General features: G+C 46.9%; 1 protein-coding gene across 1 annotated transcript in view; it reads left to right on the top strand.

Annotated features, from left to right (window-relative positions):
• LAMC1 (laminin subunit gamma 1) overlaps positions 1-19209 on the top strand; it is a 65031-nt gene extending 45822 nt beyond the window's left edge. The window contains exons 4-28 of the mRNA XM_036388142.2: positions 1193-1359; positions 2275-2463; positions 4366-4483; positions 4587-4685; positions 4791-4927; positions 5778-5900; positions 5988-6177; positions 6372-6484; positions 7772-7993; positions 8082-8270; positions 9598-9843; positions 10128-10281; positions 10707-10849; positions 11543-11721; positions 11876-12032; positions 14329-14534; positions 14966-15045; positions 15378-15515; positions 15703-15847; positions 16187-16336; positions 16716-16830; positions 17161-17360; positions 17581-17739; positions 18236-18335; positions 18704-19209. Of these exons, the coding sequence (XP_036244035.1) occupies positions 1193-1359; positions 2275-2463; positions 4366-4483; positions 4587-4685; positions 4791-4927; positions 5778-5900; positions 5988-6177; positions 6372-6484; positions 7772-7993; positions 8082-8270; positions 9598-9843; positions 10128-10281; positions 10707-10849; positions 11543-11721; positions 11876-12032; positions 14329-14534; positions 14966-15045; positions 15378-15515; positions 15703-15847; positions 16187-16336; positions 16716-16830; positions 17161-17360; positions 17581-17739; positions 18236-18335; positions 18704-18960 (3976 nt within the window). The 3' untranslated portion in view covers positions 18961-19209. The remainder of the gene's footprint in view (positions 1-1192; positions 1360-2274; positions 2464-4365; positions 4484-4586; positions 4686-4790; positions 4928-5777; positions 5901-5987; positions 6178-6371; positions 6485-7771; positions 7994-8081; positions 8271-9597; positions 9844-10127; positions 10282-10706; positions 10850-11542; positions 11722-11875; positions 12033-14328; positions 14535-14965; positions 15046-15377; positions 15516-15702; positions 15848-16186; positions 16337-16715; positions 16831-17160; positions 17361-17580; positions 17740-18235; positions 18336-18703) is intronic.
• The last annotated feature ends 1433 nt before the right edge of the window (positions 19210-20642 follow it).

The raw sequence follows: 20642 nt of genomic DNA, 5'->3' as shown, positions 1-20642 counted from the left end.
GAGATAAATTTTTTTGATTGACTAGATGAAATCTAAAGTGATTTGAGAGAGTAAAAAAAATGGTAAAAAGAGTTAACTGAAATGAAAAACAAAAGAAGAAAATCTTTTCTGCTCTGTGGTTTGTGTGTGTTTTTAAATTATTATCTCCTGTATCTGTACTCTTGAATAACAGTAAGTAGAAAATCTCAGTGTCTCTACTTCACATATATTGAAGAAGTTAACTCCTTTGGAGGTCTGGAACCCACTACAATATGGTTGTGGTTGTCCTTTCCTTTTGCCAGTCTATTATAGAATGTTTTAACCGTAAGTAGTTGATGATAAAATGTTTTACTAAACAGAGATGAGACCACTGCAGGGTTTTGGCCTGCTTGCATATGGCAATCCTGAGACTGGGATTTGGCCACATGGGGATTTGTATTGGCTGCACCACCAGTCTGGAGGTCCCTGGGCTTCTGTATTAGTCCCCTTTGTGCTATCTAATTTCTTACTGATACCACAATAATCCACGCTCAGTGAACATACCATGTTCTGGGCTGTCACAGGAGAGAAGTTGTGGAAAATTTACTAACATAAAGCCAGCTAAATCTTTGCTTCTCCTATTCAGTTAGTCTGAAGACTGCAAAGGAGTTGGTTAACTTTCTTGCCTTTCTAAATGCCTACCTAGAGCAGGCTGCACCTCTTTGTTTCATAGAATGGTTTGGTTTGGAAGGGACCTTCAGAGATCATCCAAACCCCATTGTGGGCAGGGACACTTTCCACTATCCCAGGTTGCTCCAAGCCCTGTCCAGCCTGGCCTTGGGCACTTCTGGGATGGGGCAGCCACAGCTTCTCTGAGCAACCTGTACCAGTTTCCTACCACCCTCATTGATTCCTTATGTCCAATCTAAATAAAAATTTGAAAGATGTTTAAAATTACTGCCCCTTGTCCCAGCACTACAAGCCCTGATAAAAAGTTTCTCTCTGTCTTGTAAACCCCTTTTAGATATTAGAAGGCCTCCATAAGATATCCATGAAGCTCCCTCTTCTCCAGCCAGAATGACAGCAGTTTTGTTCTCGATTTTGTTGTAATCATTTACCTTCAAATTTCTCTCATCTCAGATTTTAAGATCTGGGCCCTGTTTTTTGGTGTTGCTTTGCGAGTGACCTGGAGCCCTGGAGTTTTAATACCTGTTCCTTACCTCTCCTGAACCAGGTGCAAGTGCAACGGGCACGCAAGTGAGTGTGTAAAGAATGAGCTTGGCAAGCTGGTCTGCAACTGCAAGCACAACACCTTTGGGGTGGACTGTGAGAAGTGCCTTCCTTTCTTCAATGACCGCCCGTGGAGGAGAGCGACCGCCGAGAGCGCCAACGAGTGCCTGCGTACGTGCGGCTGCACCGGGGACAGCCTGGCTGGGGCAGGTCCCTGCCTCTGCCGGCTGCCACAACCCGGCCCTGCCTGCTTCTAACTTCAGTCACAGCCAGCATTAGGCACAGTCCATGGGACTCTTGGTCATTCCACTCCTGTCCTGTGGGAGCTTTCTGGTAGATCCCTAGGAATGGGCATCTCCTTTCTGGAGAAGGATGGGAACCACCCCATCTTTCCTAAAGAAATGTACAGGCTTGTACTTTATGAGACCCATGGGAAAAAAATCTGTTTACTATGCTGGAGTATAATTGGCCTTTCAAAAGCTCCTCATTTAGCATCAGCTGATTTTTGTGTTTGGGTTATTGGCTTTTACAGTTATTTGTTGATTATTTAACCTAATTTCCAGACTGCAAATGCAGGTCTCTGTCACAGAACACCAATTTGCTTGGTGTTTTGTTCCAGACTACAGCTCCTGGTAGTTTACTTTATGGGGAAGCTTTTTCAGACAGAAAAGTTTTCTTCCTGTCTGACCTCTGTGTGTCCAGATAGGTCCCAGCTGTGTGTGGCTTCCCTCAATGGGCTGGTGAAATTGGGATGTCCTGCTGTCTAGGGATTTGCAATACGGGGGAGAAGCTCTCATTACAGCATGGAGTAGCCTCATGTTACCTTTTCATGCTTGTTTGGATGACAGAGATCGGTGCTGCTGTGTGGGAGGACAACATTTTGGCTGCAAGTGGCAGCCTGATGTTGGAAGACGTGGGGTAGCAAATGCTGGTTTTCTTTTGAGCATTGATGAGCGCGGTGCCGAGTTAGTTTCAGGTTTCAGAGTTGTTAAAGCTCCTTCCCCAGCTCACCTGCAGCTGAACTGTGCGGGGTGGGATCTGTGCTGTGGGGACAGGCTGGTGACTGCCAGTGCCGTGTCTTTGCAGCGTGTGACTGCAGCGGCCGCTCCCAGGAGTGCTACTTTGACCCCGAGCTGTACCGGGCCACGGGCCACGGTGGGCACTGCACCAACTGCGCCGGCAACACCGACGGGCCCCGCTGCGAGCGCTGCCGCGACGGCTTCTACCGCCTGGCCAGCGAGCAGGGCTGCCTGCCCTGCAGCTGCAACCCCGTCGGTGAGCACTGCTGCTGGCAGACTGCCAGCACAAAACCACCTCTGCTTCCCCTCGTGCAGCTCATCGTGGGGCTGTTGGCATTGCTTGTCTTTTTTTCCATGTAGGAAATGTTTATTGGGTTGTATTTTGGTTTAAGTTATCCTTGGATCTAAATGGAGTTAGGGTGGCAAGGGCAGATGGGTCACCTCTGCAGCACTTACTCCTTTAAATATAGATTTTTTTTTTTCCTACTGTGTATGTGTTACCCTGGGTGCTCCCAGTACTAAAGAACTCATTTAAATTCTTAATAACCAGGATGATGTGAGTGGGTATTTCTGGAAGTTGTTCATGCTAAGAAATTGTAGTGAACTTTAGCTGCTGCATCAGTTTCTCCTACCAAGTATCCAAGCACTATAAATACAAACCAGTGAAACATTAAACACAAAAGGGGGTGGGGTGAGATAAAACAAATTAAACTCAAAATATGTAGTTAAACTCCTTTAAAATAAATGGGGATGGGGGTAACTGTGGCAGGAGAATAAATCTTTTGTTGTGTAGGGAGCCACTTAACCTGTAAGGAGTGATCCCATAACTACACCAGCCCACAACAAGTAAGGTGGAAGGAGGGAAAAGGGTAGCACATAGTAGGATATGATGTGAGGTTTCAAAAGAGAAGCTGACATAAGTCATTGCTTGCAGCATGCCCTAAAAGCAGCCAGGGAGAGGTTTGCCAGGGTACATCTCCTAATTTTGTCAAGGAGTCATTAACTTGTGAAATTTTTGACCAATAAAGGCCTCTTCTTCTTCTGACAGCTTTCCTGGGTCCTTGTGTTAGACCTTATTTTAAGAGGGGTGTGGGTTGGTGTGAGCTGAGATGGTTGAAAAGATGCAGGGAGGTGACTTCTCAGGTCTTTAAGGACAGCTTTCAAAGGCCTTTATAACTTAGCCATTAGCTTGTATGCCATGACTCACTGACACCCAGGGTGTATTTCAATCTCCTGGATATGTTTGGATTGGTAGTTTTTGTCAAGTACTCCTTTTTCCTAAATAATCCTAAGTGGGACTGCAAAGGGGATTTGAACTTTGGCTGTATATGGTAAAGGTTTTGTGAGTTGTTCTGTCCTGTCCAGCCTAATCATCTTATAACTCTTCAATTTGCTGTAATCTTCTGGTGTGGATTGAAGTGGAAACAAGCAACTATTTCTGTATATTAAAATATTTTTCTCCTGCTAGTTAACTCTTACAGTGCTGACAGCTCTGAGGCTGGCAGCTACATGGATGCTTGGGAGAAAGCATTTTGTCCACTATGGATTAAAGAAACCTGCTGCTGCTTTTTGTGCAAGACCACTTGAATGGAGCAGTACTGAGGAAGGCATCCTTCCAAAAATGAGAGTTTTGCTCACGAGTTTACTAGGATTCATAGTGGCACATGCAGCCTTGTTCCAAAGAGGCAGTTTAGTCTTTAAATGAAACTTAGGAATCAAGGAAGGAAATTGGAGTGTGAAAGGGAGAGGTCAGGGTGAGGGGAGATGCTCATTATGGGGAACACAAGGGATTCAGGGAATAAAATCTTGGAAATTACATATTGCAGAGTAAAACAGATGTGGAATTGGAGGCATGCAAATGTAGCACTGAGCATGAAACAGGAGAAGGCATTTTGAAGTTTAAATTATATTTTATATATAAAAAGGTTGGTTTGTAGGAACAAAAGGCTGAATATAGCTTGGGAAGACTAGATAACAGTTCATCTGTCTAGAGCTGCCAGATGGAAAATCCCTGTGAGCTAGAGGCAGTCTTTAGGTAAGCTGTCACTCATCAGCTTGAGGCTGTGCTTCCTGCTTTCTTCCTTATTTCTTGGCTGGTTTGTAAAGTCTGAGTAGCTGTGTGTGTGTGCTGAGGTGGCTGTCTCTGCTGTCCCCACAGGCTCCCTCAGCACACAGTGTGACAGCTACGGCCAGTGCAGCTGCAAGCCCGGTGTGATGGGGGACAAGTGCGACCGGTGCCAGCCAGGGTTCCACTCCCTCTCCGAAGCTGGGTGCAGGTAAGGAGGATTGCAGCTCTCTTAAAGGAAAACTAGGCTTTTTTAAAAGCTTTCTCTGTGTGGCTCTTACTGAATGAACTAACCTCTCTCCTGACTCTCCCAGGCCCTGTTCTTGCAATGCTGCTGGCAGCACAGGGGAGTGCAATGTTGAGACAGGGCGGTGTGCGTGCAAGGACAATGTGGAAGGATTCCACTGTGAGAGGTGAGTTTTTCTTCCCATGGCTTTGTTTCAAGAATGAAAAACATTTGAGCGAGGACCTGGGGTTAAGCATCAGGGAAATTAATTCTCTTTCCTTCACATCTTCAGATGCAAACCTGGATTTTTCCATCTGGAGTCTTCCAATCCAAGAGGCTGTACCCCTTGTTTCTGTTTTGGACACTCTTCAGTCTGCACCAGTGCTGCGGGCTACAGTATCTATAGCATCACCTCCAGCTTCGAGTTTGGTAAAATTGAGCTTTCCTTTGTATCTCAGGTTGGGCTGTAGACTCAAGTCAGAAGCTATTAAAAAACCCCAACTCCTCCTCTATGCAAGACCACAAACCTTGGGCAGGCAGGTCTAGGATCCCTCTTTTGGAAGTGCTGAAGCTGCCTGGAGCTTCCATGTCTGCAGCTTGTTTGTTCAGATGGGGAGGCATGAATTCACAGCTCTGGCCTCAGGCACACAGTTATTGTACACCTTGCAGGTGCAAGTGGGAATTGCAAATAGAAACCTTTTCTAGCCTGAGAGGTGTGCTGAAAAGCAGAGTTTCCTCAGTTCTAGAACCAAGTCAGGACTTTCTGATGGAGATGATCAAAATCACTTTAGATTTGGGGTTTACATGGCTCTGAATAAAACACAGTTGTGTTTCCAATGAGTTTGTAAGCCCAGGAAAAATCTGTTTCTTTCATGCAGTCAGTTTCATGTGTATGCATGTTTCATGTAGTCTGAAAAGAACATCTTTTTAATTAAAATTCCACTGGAGAACAGTTCATACAAAGGCTGTAGCTCTCAACAAATTATAGTGGCCTGCAGGTTTTTCTATCTCTGCTTATACTCTTTAGGAAAGAAGGTTTTGGACAAGTAGCCATCAGAGGGTTCAAAGTTCAGAGGTTTCAAGTCAGCACTTGAGTCAGGGGCTTAAATTGGAAGGATGGTTACTATCTGAATTCTGCACAGCTGCTTTCTGCAGCCTGTCAGTGCCCACGCACATTAGATTAGCTAAGACACGAACAGTGTGATGCAAGAAGGGTCACAAGAAGTGTGTGCAAATCTTTCTTCCAAGGGTGTTAATTCTTGCCCATCTGATTCTTCAGGAGAGGATGAGTGGCGCGCTGAGCAGCGAGATGGCTCAGAGGTCTTGCTGCAGTGGAGTGCTGAGACCCAGGATATCTCTGTTATCTCTGACACCTACTTCCCCATGTACTTCGTTGCACCACGTAGGTCATTCCAAAAGCATGGCTTTCTGTGCTGCTTGTGCACTTTGTGTTCTGTCCCCTAACTGTAAGGATTTCTTTCCCTTTCAGGCAAGTTCTTGGGCAACCAGGTTTTGAGTTATGGGCAAAACTTGACCTTCTCCTTCCGTGTGGACAGGCGGGACACGCGCCTCTCTGCAGAGGACCTGGTGCTGGAAGGGGCTGGGCTGAGAGTGTCTGTGCCTCTCATTGCCCAGGGCAACTCCTACCCCAGTGAGAATGTGCAGACCTACACCTTCAGGTAGAGTGGGAGCAGCTGTCACCTGGCCTGGGCTGCCTTTGGCCTCTGAGCTCTTGAGGAAACAGAGATCATTAGGTTTGAAGTTATGTGGGTGATGTTGCAATAGCACAGTGCTGTTGCAAAGGGAGCTTTTGAGAGGCTGCAGCTGTTAGCAGCTGAAAGCTGTGCTGATCATGCTTGGCTCTTCTCCCCAGGCTCCATGAAGCTGCAGATTACCCGTGGAGGCCTGCTCTTACAGCATTTGAATTCCAAAAGCTTCTCCACAACTTGACTTCCATCAAGATCCGTGGGACATACAGTGAGAGAAGTAAGTCACTGAACAGAACATCACAGAAGAGAGGGAAAACTCATTTGTTTAGTGCTTGAGTTGCTTCATTGTAGGGCCCAGCCATAAACAGATGTGGCAGCTTATTTGGCAAAGCTTGTGCCAGTGGCTTTCCACCTGGCTTTCCTGTGTAGCATCTTCTCCCAGGCCTCCTGAAGAGGATATGGGAAAGAAAAGTGGTGTCTTTGAATGTCTGAAAGCTGAACACTTAGCAACTGCTGATTCCTTGCTCTAGACATAGGAATTTTTCTTTGTTTAATAGCCCCTATCCTCCAGCTGGTAAAAATACATAGTACAGAAGGAGGATGTAGGAAGTTTACAGCACTTGGCTTTAAGTTTGGCTACACTATAAATGGTTACATTTGTCCCTCTTTCTGGGTCTTGCTTTGACATGACAGATGGGAAGGACAAGGTCTAAAGTGCTGCCTGTGCAAAACCTGAGTGAAAGTTTCTCATAACGAAGATTTATAAAAATGGGCATGAATTAGAAGTAAAAGTAGGTCCTTAGGTATTACTGTGTGATGAAGTATTTCTGCAGAAAGATGCAAAGGATGAATTTGCATTTGGGAAAGGTGGGAAAACTGCAAGTGTTTCAGAAGGGTGGCCCATCATGAAGAATGTGGGGCTGTGAAATGGAGGGGTAGAAAGGTGTGGAGCAAACCATCCCTGAGTGCTGTAGCCACTGCTAATATGTAGGAGCTGAGGCTCTGTTCAGTGCACTGGAGCTGCTGCAGTCGTACAGACACTGGTATAAGTTAAAAGTCAGCTATGTTGTATCTGAGCTCTGTTTTGCTCCAGGGAGAAGGGGCTGGGAGTAGAGGAGGGAAGTGCTGAGATGCCAGAGGAAGGAATGGCTTAAGAGGAATAGTTGGCGAGTTTGTCCCGAGGCGTGGTTTGCAGATGGTGTATTACAATTGTTAGAGACATGGTCTGTTCTGGCTTGAAAGCCAGGAATTGGTTTGGTATTTGGTTTGGAAATGGAAATCATACACATGTAAAATATAACTTAATTTTAATTGACTGTACTTGCTGTTCTCAGATTCTCATCTATATTGTCATTCTCAGCTTTCCTACCCTGCATGCTCCCTTGGTGAGCTCTAGTGCATCTTTGCTCACCTCTCTAAATCCTCCTGGAGGGTTTTGCATCTTGATTCATCTTACCAACTGCAAGCACCCCCTGTGTGCCCCTCGTACTGTTCTGCTGTGTTTGGGGAAGCAGTGATGATAGCCTTTGTGGTTACAGAGGGTTTGTCCCTTGGTGCTTTCTAGGTGCCGGTCACCTGGATGATGTCACCATCACAAGTGCTCGCCCTGGACCGGGTGTGCCTGTGGCCTGGGTGGAGAGCTGCTCGTGTCCAGTGGGATATGAGGGGCAGTTCTGTGAGCGCTGCACCTCCGGGTACCGCCGAGAGAGCCCAGGCCTGGGGCCCTACAGCCCCTGCGTGCCCTGCACGTGCAACGGGCACAGCGAGACCTGCGATCCCGAGACGGGTAAGAGACAAACAGGGAGCAGCCAGAGGGTGCTGCTTCTTCTCTGGATCGGACAATGAAACAAAACTCTCACCCCTCTCTGTTGCAGGCATGTGCAATTGCAGGGATAACACGGCAGGGACTCACTGTGAGAAGTGCAGTGATGGGTATTACGGCGATGCCACGGCTGGCACAGCCTCGGACTGCCAGCCCTGCCCGTGCCCAGGCACCTCGAGCTGTGCCATCGTGCCCCGCACCAAGGAGGTGGTGTGCACCAGCTGCCAGGCTGGCACTACAGGTGTGTTCCTACACAAAACATCTTTTTCTACATCCACATGCTTGTGGAAATGTCTCCTGCTAGTTCTTGTTCTCTGATCCACAATGAGTAGCTCTGAAAGCTGCTGAGTCTTCTGGTTCAAATCCTTCTCCCTTCTTCAGCCCTGTTTTTTGTCCTGTGTGAGGCTTGGGACTTCACATGTTTTTCATGCCTGTTTCTTGAGAACAAAAGGCTTGATCTGCAAAGTCTGACCATTTCTGTGCTATATATGAGAGCCATGCTGCCTTCCAGTAGAGCTCTGATGATGGCATGGTGTTGGGCAGAAAACAGATTTAAAAGAGCCAGGAAGGCAGGTCAGACTGAAATAAAATTAGAAGGTGCAGTTTGCCAGCAAGTGAGGCACTACAGGATGCTTCCTAGGAAGAGCAGGAAGGCTACAGTGACTCACAAAGTGCTGCCCAAAGAAATAGAAGATCAAACTAGTGCTCAGCAGTTTTAAGGAGAAATATGTGAACAGATACTGATCTTTTTTTTAGCAATAAGCTCTGAAGTCCAAGCATGTAACTGAGTTGTTAAGCAGAAACTTTTGTTCTGCCTGCAAACAGCAAGGAAGTCATAGGATGACTGGCAGCCTTCATGCTTCTCTGCTGATTTCATGCTTGGCATGGCAGAGTCCAAAGTACAGAATACCTGTACATTCTTGAGTGCTTAGGACAGCCTCTGCCCAAGGACATAAGCAGCTCATGGGGCTTCCTGTGGGTGCCACTGAATTGTGAACCAAAGCAGTGCCCTTCAGCTCAGGTGTCTGTAGCAGCTGATCTTTCTTGCAGCTATGTGATTGCAGAGGAGTTTCTCCTATCTCACACTACCTTCTTGGGATGTGAGGAAAAAGGGGGTTTGTTTGTGCAAGAACTGCCTAAGAAATGGAGCTCCCCTCTGGCTGGGGAGGTCAGATCTGCAGTGAGCCTAGGAAGCTGCTGAATTGGATGCTTCAGTGGCTGCCTGTGGAGGTTTGGCAGGTCTCATTGGCAGAGGAGCTTGCTGGAGCAGTGATGCCCCACGGAACTCTACCTCTTGGGATTCTTAAATTAACAACAAATTGCAGCAAATAGGTCTGGCTTAAAGGGATAGGAGGGGAAGGAAGAATGGAAGTAATTCATAATGCAAAGTTCCAGTGAAAAATCAGCTTGAATGTAGAGATGAGGAGGGATTTGTGTCTGGCCCCAGCAGAAGGATGAAAGGGAAGAAGCTGAAGAGTTTACTTTTCAGAAGGGAGTGAAAGGGGATCCATGTGAGATGGCAGCAAAGGGCTTTCTGCTGCAGCACCCGTGTCTGTGTTGTGTCCCAGGTAAGAGGTGTGAGCTGTGTGATGATGCCTATTTTGGAGACCCCCTGGGCAGGAATGGTGCCGTGAGGCCGTGCCGCCTGTGCCAGTGCAACAACAACATCGACCCCAACGCCGTGGGCAACTGCGACCGCCAGACCGGCGAGTGCCTCAAGTGCATCTACAACACTGCTGGCTTCTACTGCGACCGCTGCAAGGACGGCTTCTTTGGGAACCCCCTGGCCTCTGACCCCTCAGACAAGTGCAGAGGTCAGACTTGCTTCTTGTTGCATTTAAAAATGGTTCTGTCCCCAGGAGCTGCTGTCGGGCTGTCACTTGTGCCCGTCAGCAGCAATGTGTGGCTTTACCCTGATTTGGTGGTTTGAGCTTGCTAAAAGCTTTGTGGGCACTTAGTGCTATCAAAGCAAAAGCATTGTGTGATGCAGGGGCTGGGTGGCCATGTGGTTTGGATCCAGGCCTGTTAGAGTAAGTACCAGTACCACAAGGGATTTCTAAGTTGGTGCATGTTTCTCCATACCTTTTTATTTTTGCAGCTTGTCACTGCAATCCATACGGCACAGTGAATCAGCAGACGATCTGCAATCAAGTGACTGGGCAGTGTGAGTGCTTGTCTCATGTCACTGGGAGGGACTGCAGTGCCTGTGAGCCTGGATTCTTCAACCTCCAGAGTGGACGTGGCTGTGAGAGGTGAGGTTTGGCTTGGGGCAGAGACCCTGGATTTGGAGGTGCTGACGTTGTGCAGGAATGTGATGTTTGTCACAAGTAACAGGTGTGCCTCTGCCGCTGTGGGTGGGGAAGAGCAGTGGTCAAGGAGCAGCTACTAAGGCTGTACAAAAAGCCTGACTTATAAATAGCTTTATAAAGAGCTCTAAATCAGGGTTTTAAATAGAAAACTGCCACATGACTTCGTGATTGTAGCAGGGGCTCTTGGGTTCTTTTTTTAGTGCAGGCAGCAAGTGACCTTGCATGGTTCAAAAGCTCAGTGCCTCGCCTGCTGCATCTTCACAGCAAGAAAAGTGGCTTTTGGCAAATGCAAATGTTGAGCTGTGCTCTTCAGAGAGACCCCACGTGTCCCTTCTGTGTCACATCTGACGTGTGCCTGCCTCCCCCAGGTGCAACTGCCACGCGCTGGGCTCCACCAGCGGGCAGTGTGACATCCGGACGGGGCAGTGCGAGTGCCAGCCCGGCGTCACCGGCCAGCACTGTGACAGATGTGAGCCCAACCACTTCGGCTTTGGCTCTGAAGGCTGCAAACGTAAGTCTGAGGGGCCACAGGGAGGCAGGTGGGAAGGATGTTGCACACCCAGCCCTGCCTTTGCTTTCCTTCTGCCTCTGGGAAGGTATTTTGTCACCTTGCTCCTCATCACAGCAGAAGTTGGCACTTTTATGTCCACACTGTGTGTGACGTAATTTGATGTCTGTATTACAGCTTATCCCCTTCTTCTTTTGTTACCTTTTTCTTGTCTGACTTACTAGATATCCAAATTAGTAGATATCTACTTCTCCTTGGTGTAAATATGTTCTCTGCATCTTGGCCTCCAGCAGCCCTGTTTCCTATTGTGTCCCTGCACAGTTACTCTGCAGTATCCAGGTTCTGTCTGGAGGAGCAGCTGATCTTTTAAACATGATTGCAAAGCAGGTTGATCCAAACTTTCCTCATTGATATCCCTGCCTGTAAAGAGCAGCAAAACTAACTGCAGTTGGTTACAATGCAGTATGGTAGAATAATGCTTTGTGGGAGAGGTAATGGCAACACTGAACACACACAGTGAGTGCTGGATCCTGCTTGTGAGTAGAAGCACTGCGATCAGGAGGGAGGTCCAGCTGTGAGTTTGTGCCCCGTAGCTCTTGCAGATGTTTTAGGGTATTAAGCATATCCTCCCATCCTGTGAGTTGTAGGGTATTTGTGCCTGTCCTGCAGTCTGACTGAGGTTTACCGCCCCTGCAGCCTGCGACTGTGATCCCGAGGGCTCGCGGTCCCTGCAGTGCCAGGAGAGCGGTCACTGTGAGTGCAAGGAAGGCTTTGTGGGGAGCCGCTGCAACCAGTGCGAGGAGAACTACTTCTACAATCGCTCCTGGCCAGGCTGCCAGGAGTGTCCAGCCTGTTACAGACTAGTGAAAGACAAGGTAAGGCCACACACACTGCTGTTGGTACCACTGGAGATGGTGGCACGTGTCCAGTTGCGCAGCGTTCCGGCCCATGGCTGTTGGTGGTTGCTGAAAGCAGAGCGGCTCAAGGTGCTTTGCTGTGTCAGAGCTGTGCTCTCTCCCTCTCATGTAGGTGGCAGAGCAACGTCAAAGGCTGCAGGAGCTGGAGAATCTTATAGCAAATCTGGGTAGCAGAGAAGAAACTGTAACTGATGAAGCCTTCGAAGAGCGGTTGAAGCAGGCAGAAAGAGAAGTTACGGAGCTGCTCCATGAGGCACAAAAGAGCAAAGGTGAGCTGACCTGATCAGGCCTGGACCAACTAAATGAGTTCTTTGCCTCATGTTCCTGTTCCCTTTGGAGACAGCATGTTTTATTTCATGCCAGTTCTGTGCTCCAGGATTGACAGCAATTTCAGGCAGCACTGGGTCAGTGAATGTTGTTATCATAACAACAGTGGCTGTGCTTTTATCCATGCTGTTCTACCAGTGGTCTTTGTTGCACATGGAAGTAAGGATCTGCCTCTAGCTCTGCATGGATGGAAGTGTTTTATGTGTTACCCTCTTACCTTGATGCAAAGGAGGGTTTTATTTGTTACACAAGCAGAAAACTTTCCAGTATACTTACTATGCTTTAAATTTGCTCAAACATCTTGGGCTCTAGTAGTTCTTGTTGTTCTGATCATTGGTGATCAGAATGGCGGCTTCAAAATCCTGATGGCAAACTTAATTATCCCACCATCAAGTGTAGAATATTCTGAAGAATGCTGTTTTTCCAGTTAAACTCCATTTCAAATTTGTTCTTGTGTTGTCACCACTACCACAGGATGTTTGTCATGTTTGTGACAGTGGTTTGTCCTTAGGGTCTCTTTAATGTATAAGATGATGTGTGTTTTGGAAAAGAGAAGCCTGAAGGAGACTATTGACTTTGCAGTAAAAATGTTCCCCTGGGAGCTGGTTCAGTGATTTCAGACCATTTTGGGAAAATGTGTCCCCTTTGTGTGAAGCTGGGAAAAGCTAACACACATCTAATGCTGGCATTTGCTTGGGAAGATTCCTGCCAGTGAGAATGGTTGCTTAAGCTTTTGTCAGCTTTAGCTGAGGTAGATTTTTACTGCCTAGATAATAGTCCCACATAAGGGGGTAGCAGGATGGGGATTGCAGAAAGATGAGGGAATGGATTTGGTTTTGTGGTGGAATTTTGATCTCTCTCTCTGTCTTAGAATCATAGAATCATTTATTTGGAAAGACCCTTAAGATCAAGTCCAACTGTTCCCTGCCCCCCAGCACTGCCAAGGCCACCATTAACCCATGTTCCCAAGTGCCACATCCACCCAGCTTTTAGATCCCTCCAGGGATGGTGATTCAGCATTTCCCTGGACAACCCTTTAAGTGAAGAAATTTTTCCCACTATCCATCCAAAACCTCCCCAGGCACAGCTTGGAGCTGTTTCCTCTCATCCTGTCCCTCTTCCTTGGGAGCAGAGCCTGACACCCTGGGTGCACCCTCCTTTCAGGGAGTTGTGGATCGACAGAAGGTCCCCCCTGAGCCTCCTTTTCTCCAGGCTCAACCCCTCCCAGCTCCTTCAGCTGCTTCTCATGAGACTTGTGCTCCAAATTCTTCCCCAGCTCCAGGTTCTTCTCTTACTAAGAGGGAAAGGTAAATGCAACAAAAACTACCCTGGCAAAAATCTGTGCGCAGCTGAAGAAGTTATTTCTGTTTTTCTGTGATAGTATGTTTTTGAAATGTGTCAAATGTTCATGTTCAATACTTAAGATCTGTTGCAAGGTCAAAGTATTTGACCAGTCTTAATTTTGGAGTTCTGTGGGCTTCTGCTTGCACTTTAGTTCTTGGTAACACTCTCAGCTTTTCAAAAGTTACTGCCATGGTTGTGAGGCAAATACATACCTGGGCTGTGATGCCTCTGTTATTTAGATGCTGTTGTGGAGAGTTACCTGATGGTCCAAAAATTTGGTGAAGTGTGGGTGCCTTATAAATCCTACATATGTGAGAACCAAGGCTCACAGCTTTTGCCAGCCCTTTGGTTTGAGGAGAGTTTGGAGAGGGTTTGCTATTCCACACAGCTCCTGGCTGCTCCATGTGGAGCTCCTTAGGTCTTTCTTCAGAGTAGCCATTGTTGCCCTGAGTGTGGAAAAATGTACATCTGCACTATTTGTCTGTCTCTGCTCAATTTCTAGGAGATAAACTAAAGGGAATTCACCAAACAGACATTTCATACCTATTGAGGAGCAGCTCTGTTGTCATTTTAAGTCAATGAGAGAGGTAAAACATGAGGTAAACATGAGAGGTAAAACATGATTCTGAACACAAAATCTCCCATCAGAGTCAGTTCCAATACCCAGCAGGATTGTCTTATTAGCAGTTCATGGCTTTTCATTTCTCCTGTTGGTGCACATTCTGATTATGACTTTGATCTCAAGCTAAGTGACTTGTGAAATGGCTTTGCCTGGTTCCCTTCCAGTAGAGGATTAACCTACCAACACGGTGCCTGCTGTGGTAAGCTGCTGCTCCAGCTTCTCTTCCTGCTCTAATTAATTTTGCTTCCTCTCTTTTTTGTCCTGTGTTTCAGATGTAGATCAGGGTCTCATGGATCGTCTCAAAGACATCAACAGCACCTTAGTGAGTCAGCTGAACAGGCTGAGGAACATCCAGGGCACAGTGCAGGACACGGAGAACCTGGCGGAGCAGGCGCGGGTGCGGGTGGAGGACACTGAGGACCTGATCAGCATGGCTTCTGATATGCTGGAGAGGGCCAAGATGGCAGCTGACAACGTGGTGAGTGTGTGCTGGGATCCCACACAGCTGGGGGAGGCTGAGGGCCTTTCCTTTTGTGCCTCTGGTGTGTTTCTCCACTTGCTCTCTCCCTCATACAGCAAATTTGCATCAAGATCATGGGAAATCAGTGAAGTTCACCACTGTCGATTATGGGAAATCAGTGAAGTTCACCACTGTCAGTTACAGATAGTATCTTAGCCCAAACCAACATAAAAGTCTAAAACATAAAAGTCTAAAATATTTGTTGTTTTTCAAGGGGTAACCAGTGGTGGAAACTGCATGGACTTAAGAAAAACATGCAGAGAAGTGAGAAGTAGGTTAGACACATATCTAAGCATTTAGAGCATGACAATAAATATTTAAAGCAAATACAAATAAAAGATTAGAAAAGATCTTTAAGGGTTTTTTTTTTCTTTCTTTTTCTCTTCCAGTCCATTACACCTCCAGAGCAAAGTGGGGACCCCAACAACATGACTCACTTGGCAGAAGAGGCTCGTAAGCTGGCAGAAAGGTAGGCTGTGCCAAGACACACTCATCATGGCCTTTGTCAGGGCCCTGCTCTTCTCTGCAAGGGGGAAGCAGAATTTCATTTCCTGGCTGGGAAACACACACCCTTTGCTGCTTAAGGGACTGGTGCTCTGGGATGGTGGCTGTGTAGCCCTGAGGGCAAACATTGCTCATGTGGGTGACACACATGGCAACCATCTTCCATTACTAATGTTTCAGCATCTCCCATGTGTAAATCTGGGGGAAGGAATGAAGGAAGAGAGAATATAATCAAGAACTGAGGATAAAAACTATTGGCCCTCAAATCTAATGGCATTGTTTTTCTTTTGTCATCAGGCACAAAAAGGAAGCTGATGAGATTGTTCGCACAGCCAAGGCTGCAAATGATACTTCCACGGAAGCGTATCAGCTGCTGCTGAAAACCCTGGCTGGAGAAAACCAAACTGCAATTGATATTGATGAGCTCAACCAGAAGTGAGTCAGAAACAGAAAATTGTTTTTATTTCCTGACTTTAGAGCAGTGCTTAAACCTAAGACAATCCCTCTATCTGCTTTGGATTTTGTGGGAGGTGATTTTTGATTTCTTAGCCTCTCCACTCTCTTATTAAGTTCAGTTCTACAGAATATACTGTTTCATAACTGGATCCTTGGGATTTTTTAGGTACAATCAAGCAAGGAATATGTCTCGAGACCTAGAGAAACAGGCCACCAAGGTGCTTGCAGAGGCAGAGGAAGCTGGAAACAGAGCCCTGCAGATATATGCCAACCTCACCAGCCTGCCTACTGTGGATTCCACGGGGCTAGAGGTACATGTGGGCACCATCATGTGCACTATTTCTGAGGATTGCTAGGTTGCTGGCATACCTTACATGTGCTCTGCTGATGTTCTCTGCATAAAAACACTCTGTGGACAACACTTCTTGTCCATCTAGGCATAATCCAACTTTTATGCAATTGCAACATTTATGCAGGAGATGTAAATTCAGAAACCACCTACATAAACCCCATCTCCCCCAGTTTCTGAAAGACAGAAATCTGAAATATTTGCCAGACATCTTGGCTTGAATGTAGAAGTGGAAAAATTTACCACCTGTTCAGGAATTCTTTAACATTCAGGAATCTCTGTGTGTGATTTCCACCTGCAGAATAAAGCAAATAAGATCAAGAAGGAAGCAGAGGAACTGGATCAACTAATTGCCAGGAAGCTAAAGGATTACGAGGACTTGAGAGAAGATATGAAAGGAAAGGAGTTAGAAGTAAAGAACCTCTTGGAGAAAGGGAAGACAGAGCAGCAGGTCAGTTCTACTTTGTGCAGGCTTTTGTTCCCTGGGAAAAAAAAAACAAGGAAGACAAGTAACTGTGGCCAGATGCAAATGTTTTCATTTTAGTGTTATTGATTATAAGAATGCTGAAGAATGGCCCCAAAAAGGAGATGCAGAAAGAGGTTAAAAGCAATGGCTTTGAGGCTGTGTGTGAAAATAGGAGATATTTGCCAGATGTGGTGTCAACTTTGTATTTAGAGCAGTATTCCCAAAGTACATACACTCATCTGGTCTCAGAGGAAGCACTGCTCTTCTGGATGGTGTTGTTGTTTGGGGCTTAACAGTGCTTTTTGACACACACGATTGTCCTTCAGAAAGTGGGAATGCATTGGTACATGTCCTGTCTCCTCAGACTGCAGACCAGCTCTTGGCTCGAGCAGATGCAGCAAAAGCCCTGGCTGAAGAAGCTGCTAGGAAGAGTAGTGGCACACTACAGGAGGCCAATACCATTCTCAGGAACCTGAAAGGTAAAGAGGAAGCACTTGGAGTGAATCCTTCAATTCCAGTGTGACAAGTCACTTGGCAGTAGGATATTCTGGTTAAAGAGGCCCTGCTATTGCCCTTATCTGAATGTTGGGTGTGTTCTTTCAGCTTGTTTTTCTCTAAAGAAAAAGTATGAGCCTTTTCAGGGACTGGAAATTACCTTTTAACTTCCTTATTTAGCATCAGAAGATGTGCAATAGGGAGAGCTGACCATCCTTCCAATGTCAGGGCAGCAAAGCCTTGGGTAGCTTGGTCAGAGGAGCATCCCAAGGCTCTCCTGGAGCACGTGATAAGGATCTGCTTTGCCCCCTTAGACTTTGACAAGCGGGTGAACGATAACAAGACGGCGGCCGAGGAGGCGCTGAAGAAGATCCCTGCCATCAGCCAGACCATTGCAGAGGCCAACAACAAGACTCAGCAGGCAGAGCTGGCACTGGGCAACGCTGCTGCTGATGCCCGTGAGGCCAAGGCCAGAGCAGATGATGCTGAGAAGATTGCCAGCTCCGTTCAGAAGGTGGGTGTGCTGCAGCTCCCCCCTCTGAGATCCTGCTGTGGGATTGCAGGAACTCCTGCTGCAGTGTTTCCTGGTGAGCCCCCTGTGCCCCCTGCTGTATTCCCCGCTGCACATGCAAAACATGGCAAGACAGGAAGTCAGTGCATTTTGATGAGAAGGATTGAAGGAAGTTCTGCCCCTTCACCACCTTTTTCCATCCTGTCCCACCTGTTGGCTGCAGAGTGCTGCTGCTACCAGAGCCGAAGCCGACAAGACCTTTGCTGATGTGACAGGACTGGCCAGGGAGGTGGATGACATGATGAAGCAGCTGCAGGATGCAGAGAAGGAGCTGAAGAGGAAGCAGGCTGATGCTGAGCAGGATATGAAGATGGCAAATGAGGTGAGTACTGCTGGCAGGTGACAGCAGTGGCTAGGATCTGCCTTCTCCCTGCTGTCCTGGCAATGGAGCCTTTCCTCCTGCTCTCCTCTGGCAAGGACAGCGCTGGGTCCAGCCAGTATTCTGACTCTTCCAAGTTTTAAGTGGGACTGAAAAGGAGGCAAGTTCTGGTGCATTAGCATAAGCTCCCTGCTGGAATTTGAAAGCTACTTTTCCTTTTATTATAGCTAAAACCTGACTGTAAAGCCCTATTGATTCCATCCTGCCCTTTACTGCAAAATCCTGCTCAGTGTTCAGGGATCCCCATCCTGAAATACTCAGAAAACTGATTACTTGAAGATTGCCAGTCTTTTCCCCAGCCCTGTGATAAAGATCTTTGTGCAGGATTGTTATCCTGGGGTGAGAAGGCAGTGATGTGATGACTATCTGCAAAGGAGAGGCATCAGTTTTGTAATCCCTACACCTTTTTTGTGCTTTCATTTTTTTTTATATCCTACAGGCCTCACAGGCTGCCCAGGAGGCAGAAGACAATGCAAGAAAAGCTAAGAACTCTGTCAACAGCCTGCTTACTGTCATTAATGACCTGTTGGATCAGCTAGGTAGGACTGTCTTCAGTGTTCTCTATGCTTTTGAGTGTTTTCCTGATATGTGCTGGGTTTCCAGCCAGTTTTGTTTGAGGAACCAGATGGATCTGTTGATCTCTTGAAATTGGGTTTGTGTGTTTTTGGCAAGGACTTTGGGTTTTTTTTTTTCCCAAGTAGCCTCAGAGCTTGTTTGGCAACGCTCTGTCTTGGTTTTTCAGCAAACTGAAGACTTCTTGAGACAGTGGAGATGTCACCCATGTGGTTGGTCCTGTTTCAGAGGCTGGAGATGCTCTGATGGAGATCTGCTGTGGGCTCAGCTGTATGAGCACTCAGGGTGCCATAGAGGTTTTCATGCACTTCACTGTTTGCTTCTGGCTTTTCAGGGCAGCTGGAGACAGTGGACTTGAACAAACTGAATGAAATTGAAGGTACCTTGAACAGTGCCAAAGACCAGATGAAAGACAGTGACCTGGACCAGAAAGTGTCTTTCCTTGAGAGAGAAGCCAAGAAGCAAGATGATGCGATACAGGCCTACAACAGGGACATTGAAGAGATCCTGAAGGACATTAGCAACCTGGAGGACATCAGGAAGACCTTGCCATCTGGCTGTTTCAACACCCCGTCCATTGAGAAGCCCTAAGGGTGTGCTGGGGGTGGGGGGAATCGCCCTGGTGAGTGGTGGTTCAGCCATGGAGTGCCTTAACACACATTGCCTTCTCCAAATCCCCAACTCTGCTGCTCGCAGCCACTGTTTCCTCTCAAATCAGGATAAGTTGAAAGTTTTGGGGTTTTTTTTGGTTTTTTTTGTTTGTTGTTTTTTTGTTTTGTTTTGTTTTTTGTTTTGTTTGGGGTTTTTTTGTGGGGTTTTTTTTGTTTGTTTGTTTCTTTGTTCGGGTTTTTTTTTTTTTTGAGAAGCAAATTAAATATCCGTCTTTGGGCATCAAAGGGGTTTTTTATATAGGTTGTTTTTCTGAGCACTCCACCTTTGCCCCTTCCTCAGACACAGTTTCCCTTCGATTAGTGCAAGGATGAGAGATGCTCTGGACTCTTTATACTGTGGTTCAGAAATAACTATGTGAGCTGTATACAGCAAGGCAAAACTAACACAACTTTCTCTCCTGTCTTCTCCCTTTATAAAATCCTCAGTCCTAGAGCTCTTTGTCCCTATGAAGGAAGGGGATGGCTACCAAAGTATTACTGTAATGGCCAGTATAGCTGCACTCAATTCAGATCCTTCTTCCCAACTTCTAACCCTGTGAATTTATTTTTTTCATCATTATGTGGCCAATCCAACAGTGTTGGTAGCCTTTGGCAAAATAGCTGAAGCCTCTTTCTGAAATGCTTTCTGTGAGGATGCATTACTATGAGAGAAAGGCAGCCTCTGATTAGGGCTCTTTGGGAAGATGGGATACTGGTGGAGTGGTGGATCTTGTCAGCCCCACTTCTGTTCTGTGGAGAAGTTTTGGGTCTGGTCTGAAAGCTGCTACCTGCTGGCTAGTCCAGACTGCCAGAGTGTGGAAGCCACGAGCTGCATTCCCATCAGTTGCTACTGAATTTCCAGAGGATCTGGTTTTCTGGGCTCAGAATGTCAGACTGACAAATGAGTTTGTTGAAGCAGGACAAGTCTTGCTGAAGAGGAGAGCTGCCTTCCAGAGAGTTCTGACAGCTGCACTGGCCTCCATGCTGAATGTCTTAGGGTGGGGAAGGAAGGGGGCACGTGAATGGAAATGGAAAGGTCTTTTTTTTTCCCCATCTTTTACCTGAAGGAGGACAGTGGGATTTTTATCTCTTCTGCCATTGCTCTTGCCTTTTGCCTGTTTTAAAGCTGGGAGGAAGAGCTGGAATTTCCTGGTGCCCTCCTTTCTTTTTGCCTCCAAATCTCCCAGTCACCACAAAGCTGCCACAGCACAGGGACCTCAGGCCAGGCTCAGGTGGCAGCTCTGCCTTTTACTCCACTCCCAGGCCTTCCCTGCAGGCTCTCTGCCCAGGCAGTGCTCGCTGCTGCTGGCTGGGAGCAGCAGGGAGCCCCTTGCTCCCAGACAAGAGCTTCCTCTGCAGCTTCCTCCTTGCCTCCAGCCTGGCATCCCTCCCCCTTTCCCTGAGATCCAGTATATATCTATCCTTAAACACTATGCAACTTTGTACGTTTGCGTAGCGGGGAAGAAATTATTATCTGACACACACTGGTGCTATTAATTATTTCAAATTTATGTTTTTTGTGTGAATGTGATTTTTTTTTCCATTTTTTATCATGATTATAGTGTGAGGAAGTCTCTCGTGTGTGTGTATGTGTGTGTAAATATAAAATCAGCCAGATTTCCA

Source organism: Molothrus ater, chromosome 9 (assembly GCF_012460135.2).
Source record: "Molothrus ater isolate BHLD 08-10-18 breed brown headed cowbird chromosome 9, BPBGC_Mater_1.1, whole genome shotgun sequence".
Classification (NCBI taxonomy): domain Eukaryota; kingdom Metazoa; phylum Chordata; class Aves; order Passeriformes; family Icteridae; genus Molothrus; species Molothrus ater.
Note: the sequence above shows the minus strand (reverse complement) of the source record. Positions and strands in the feature narration are given on the sequence as shown.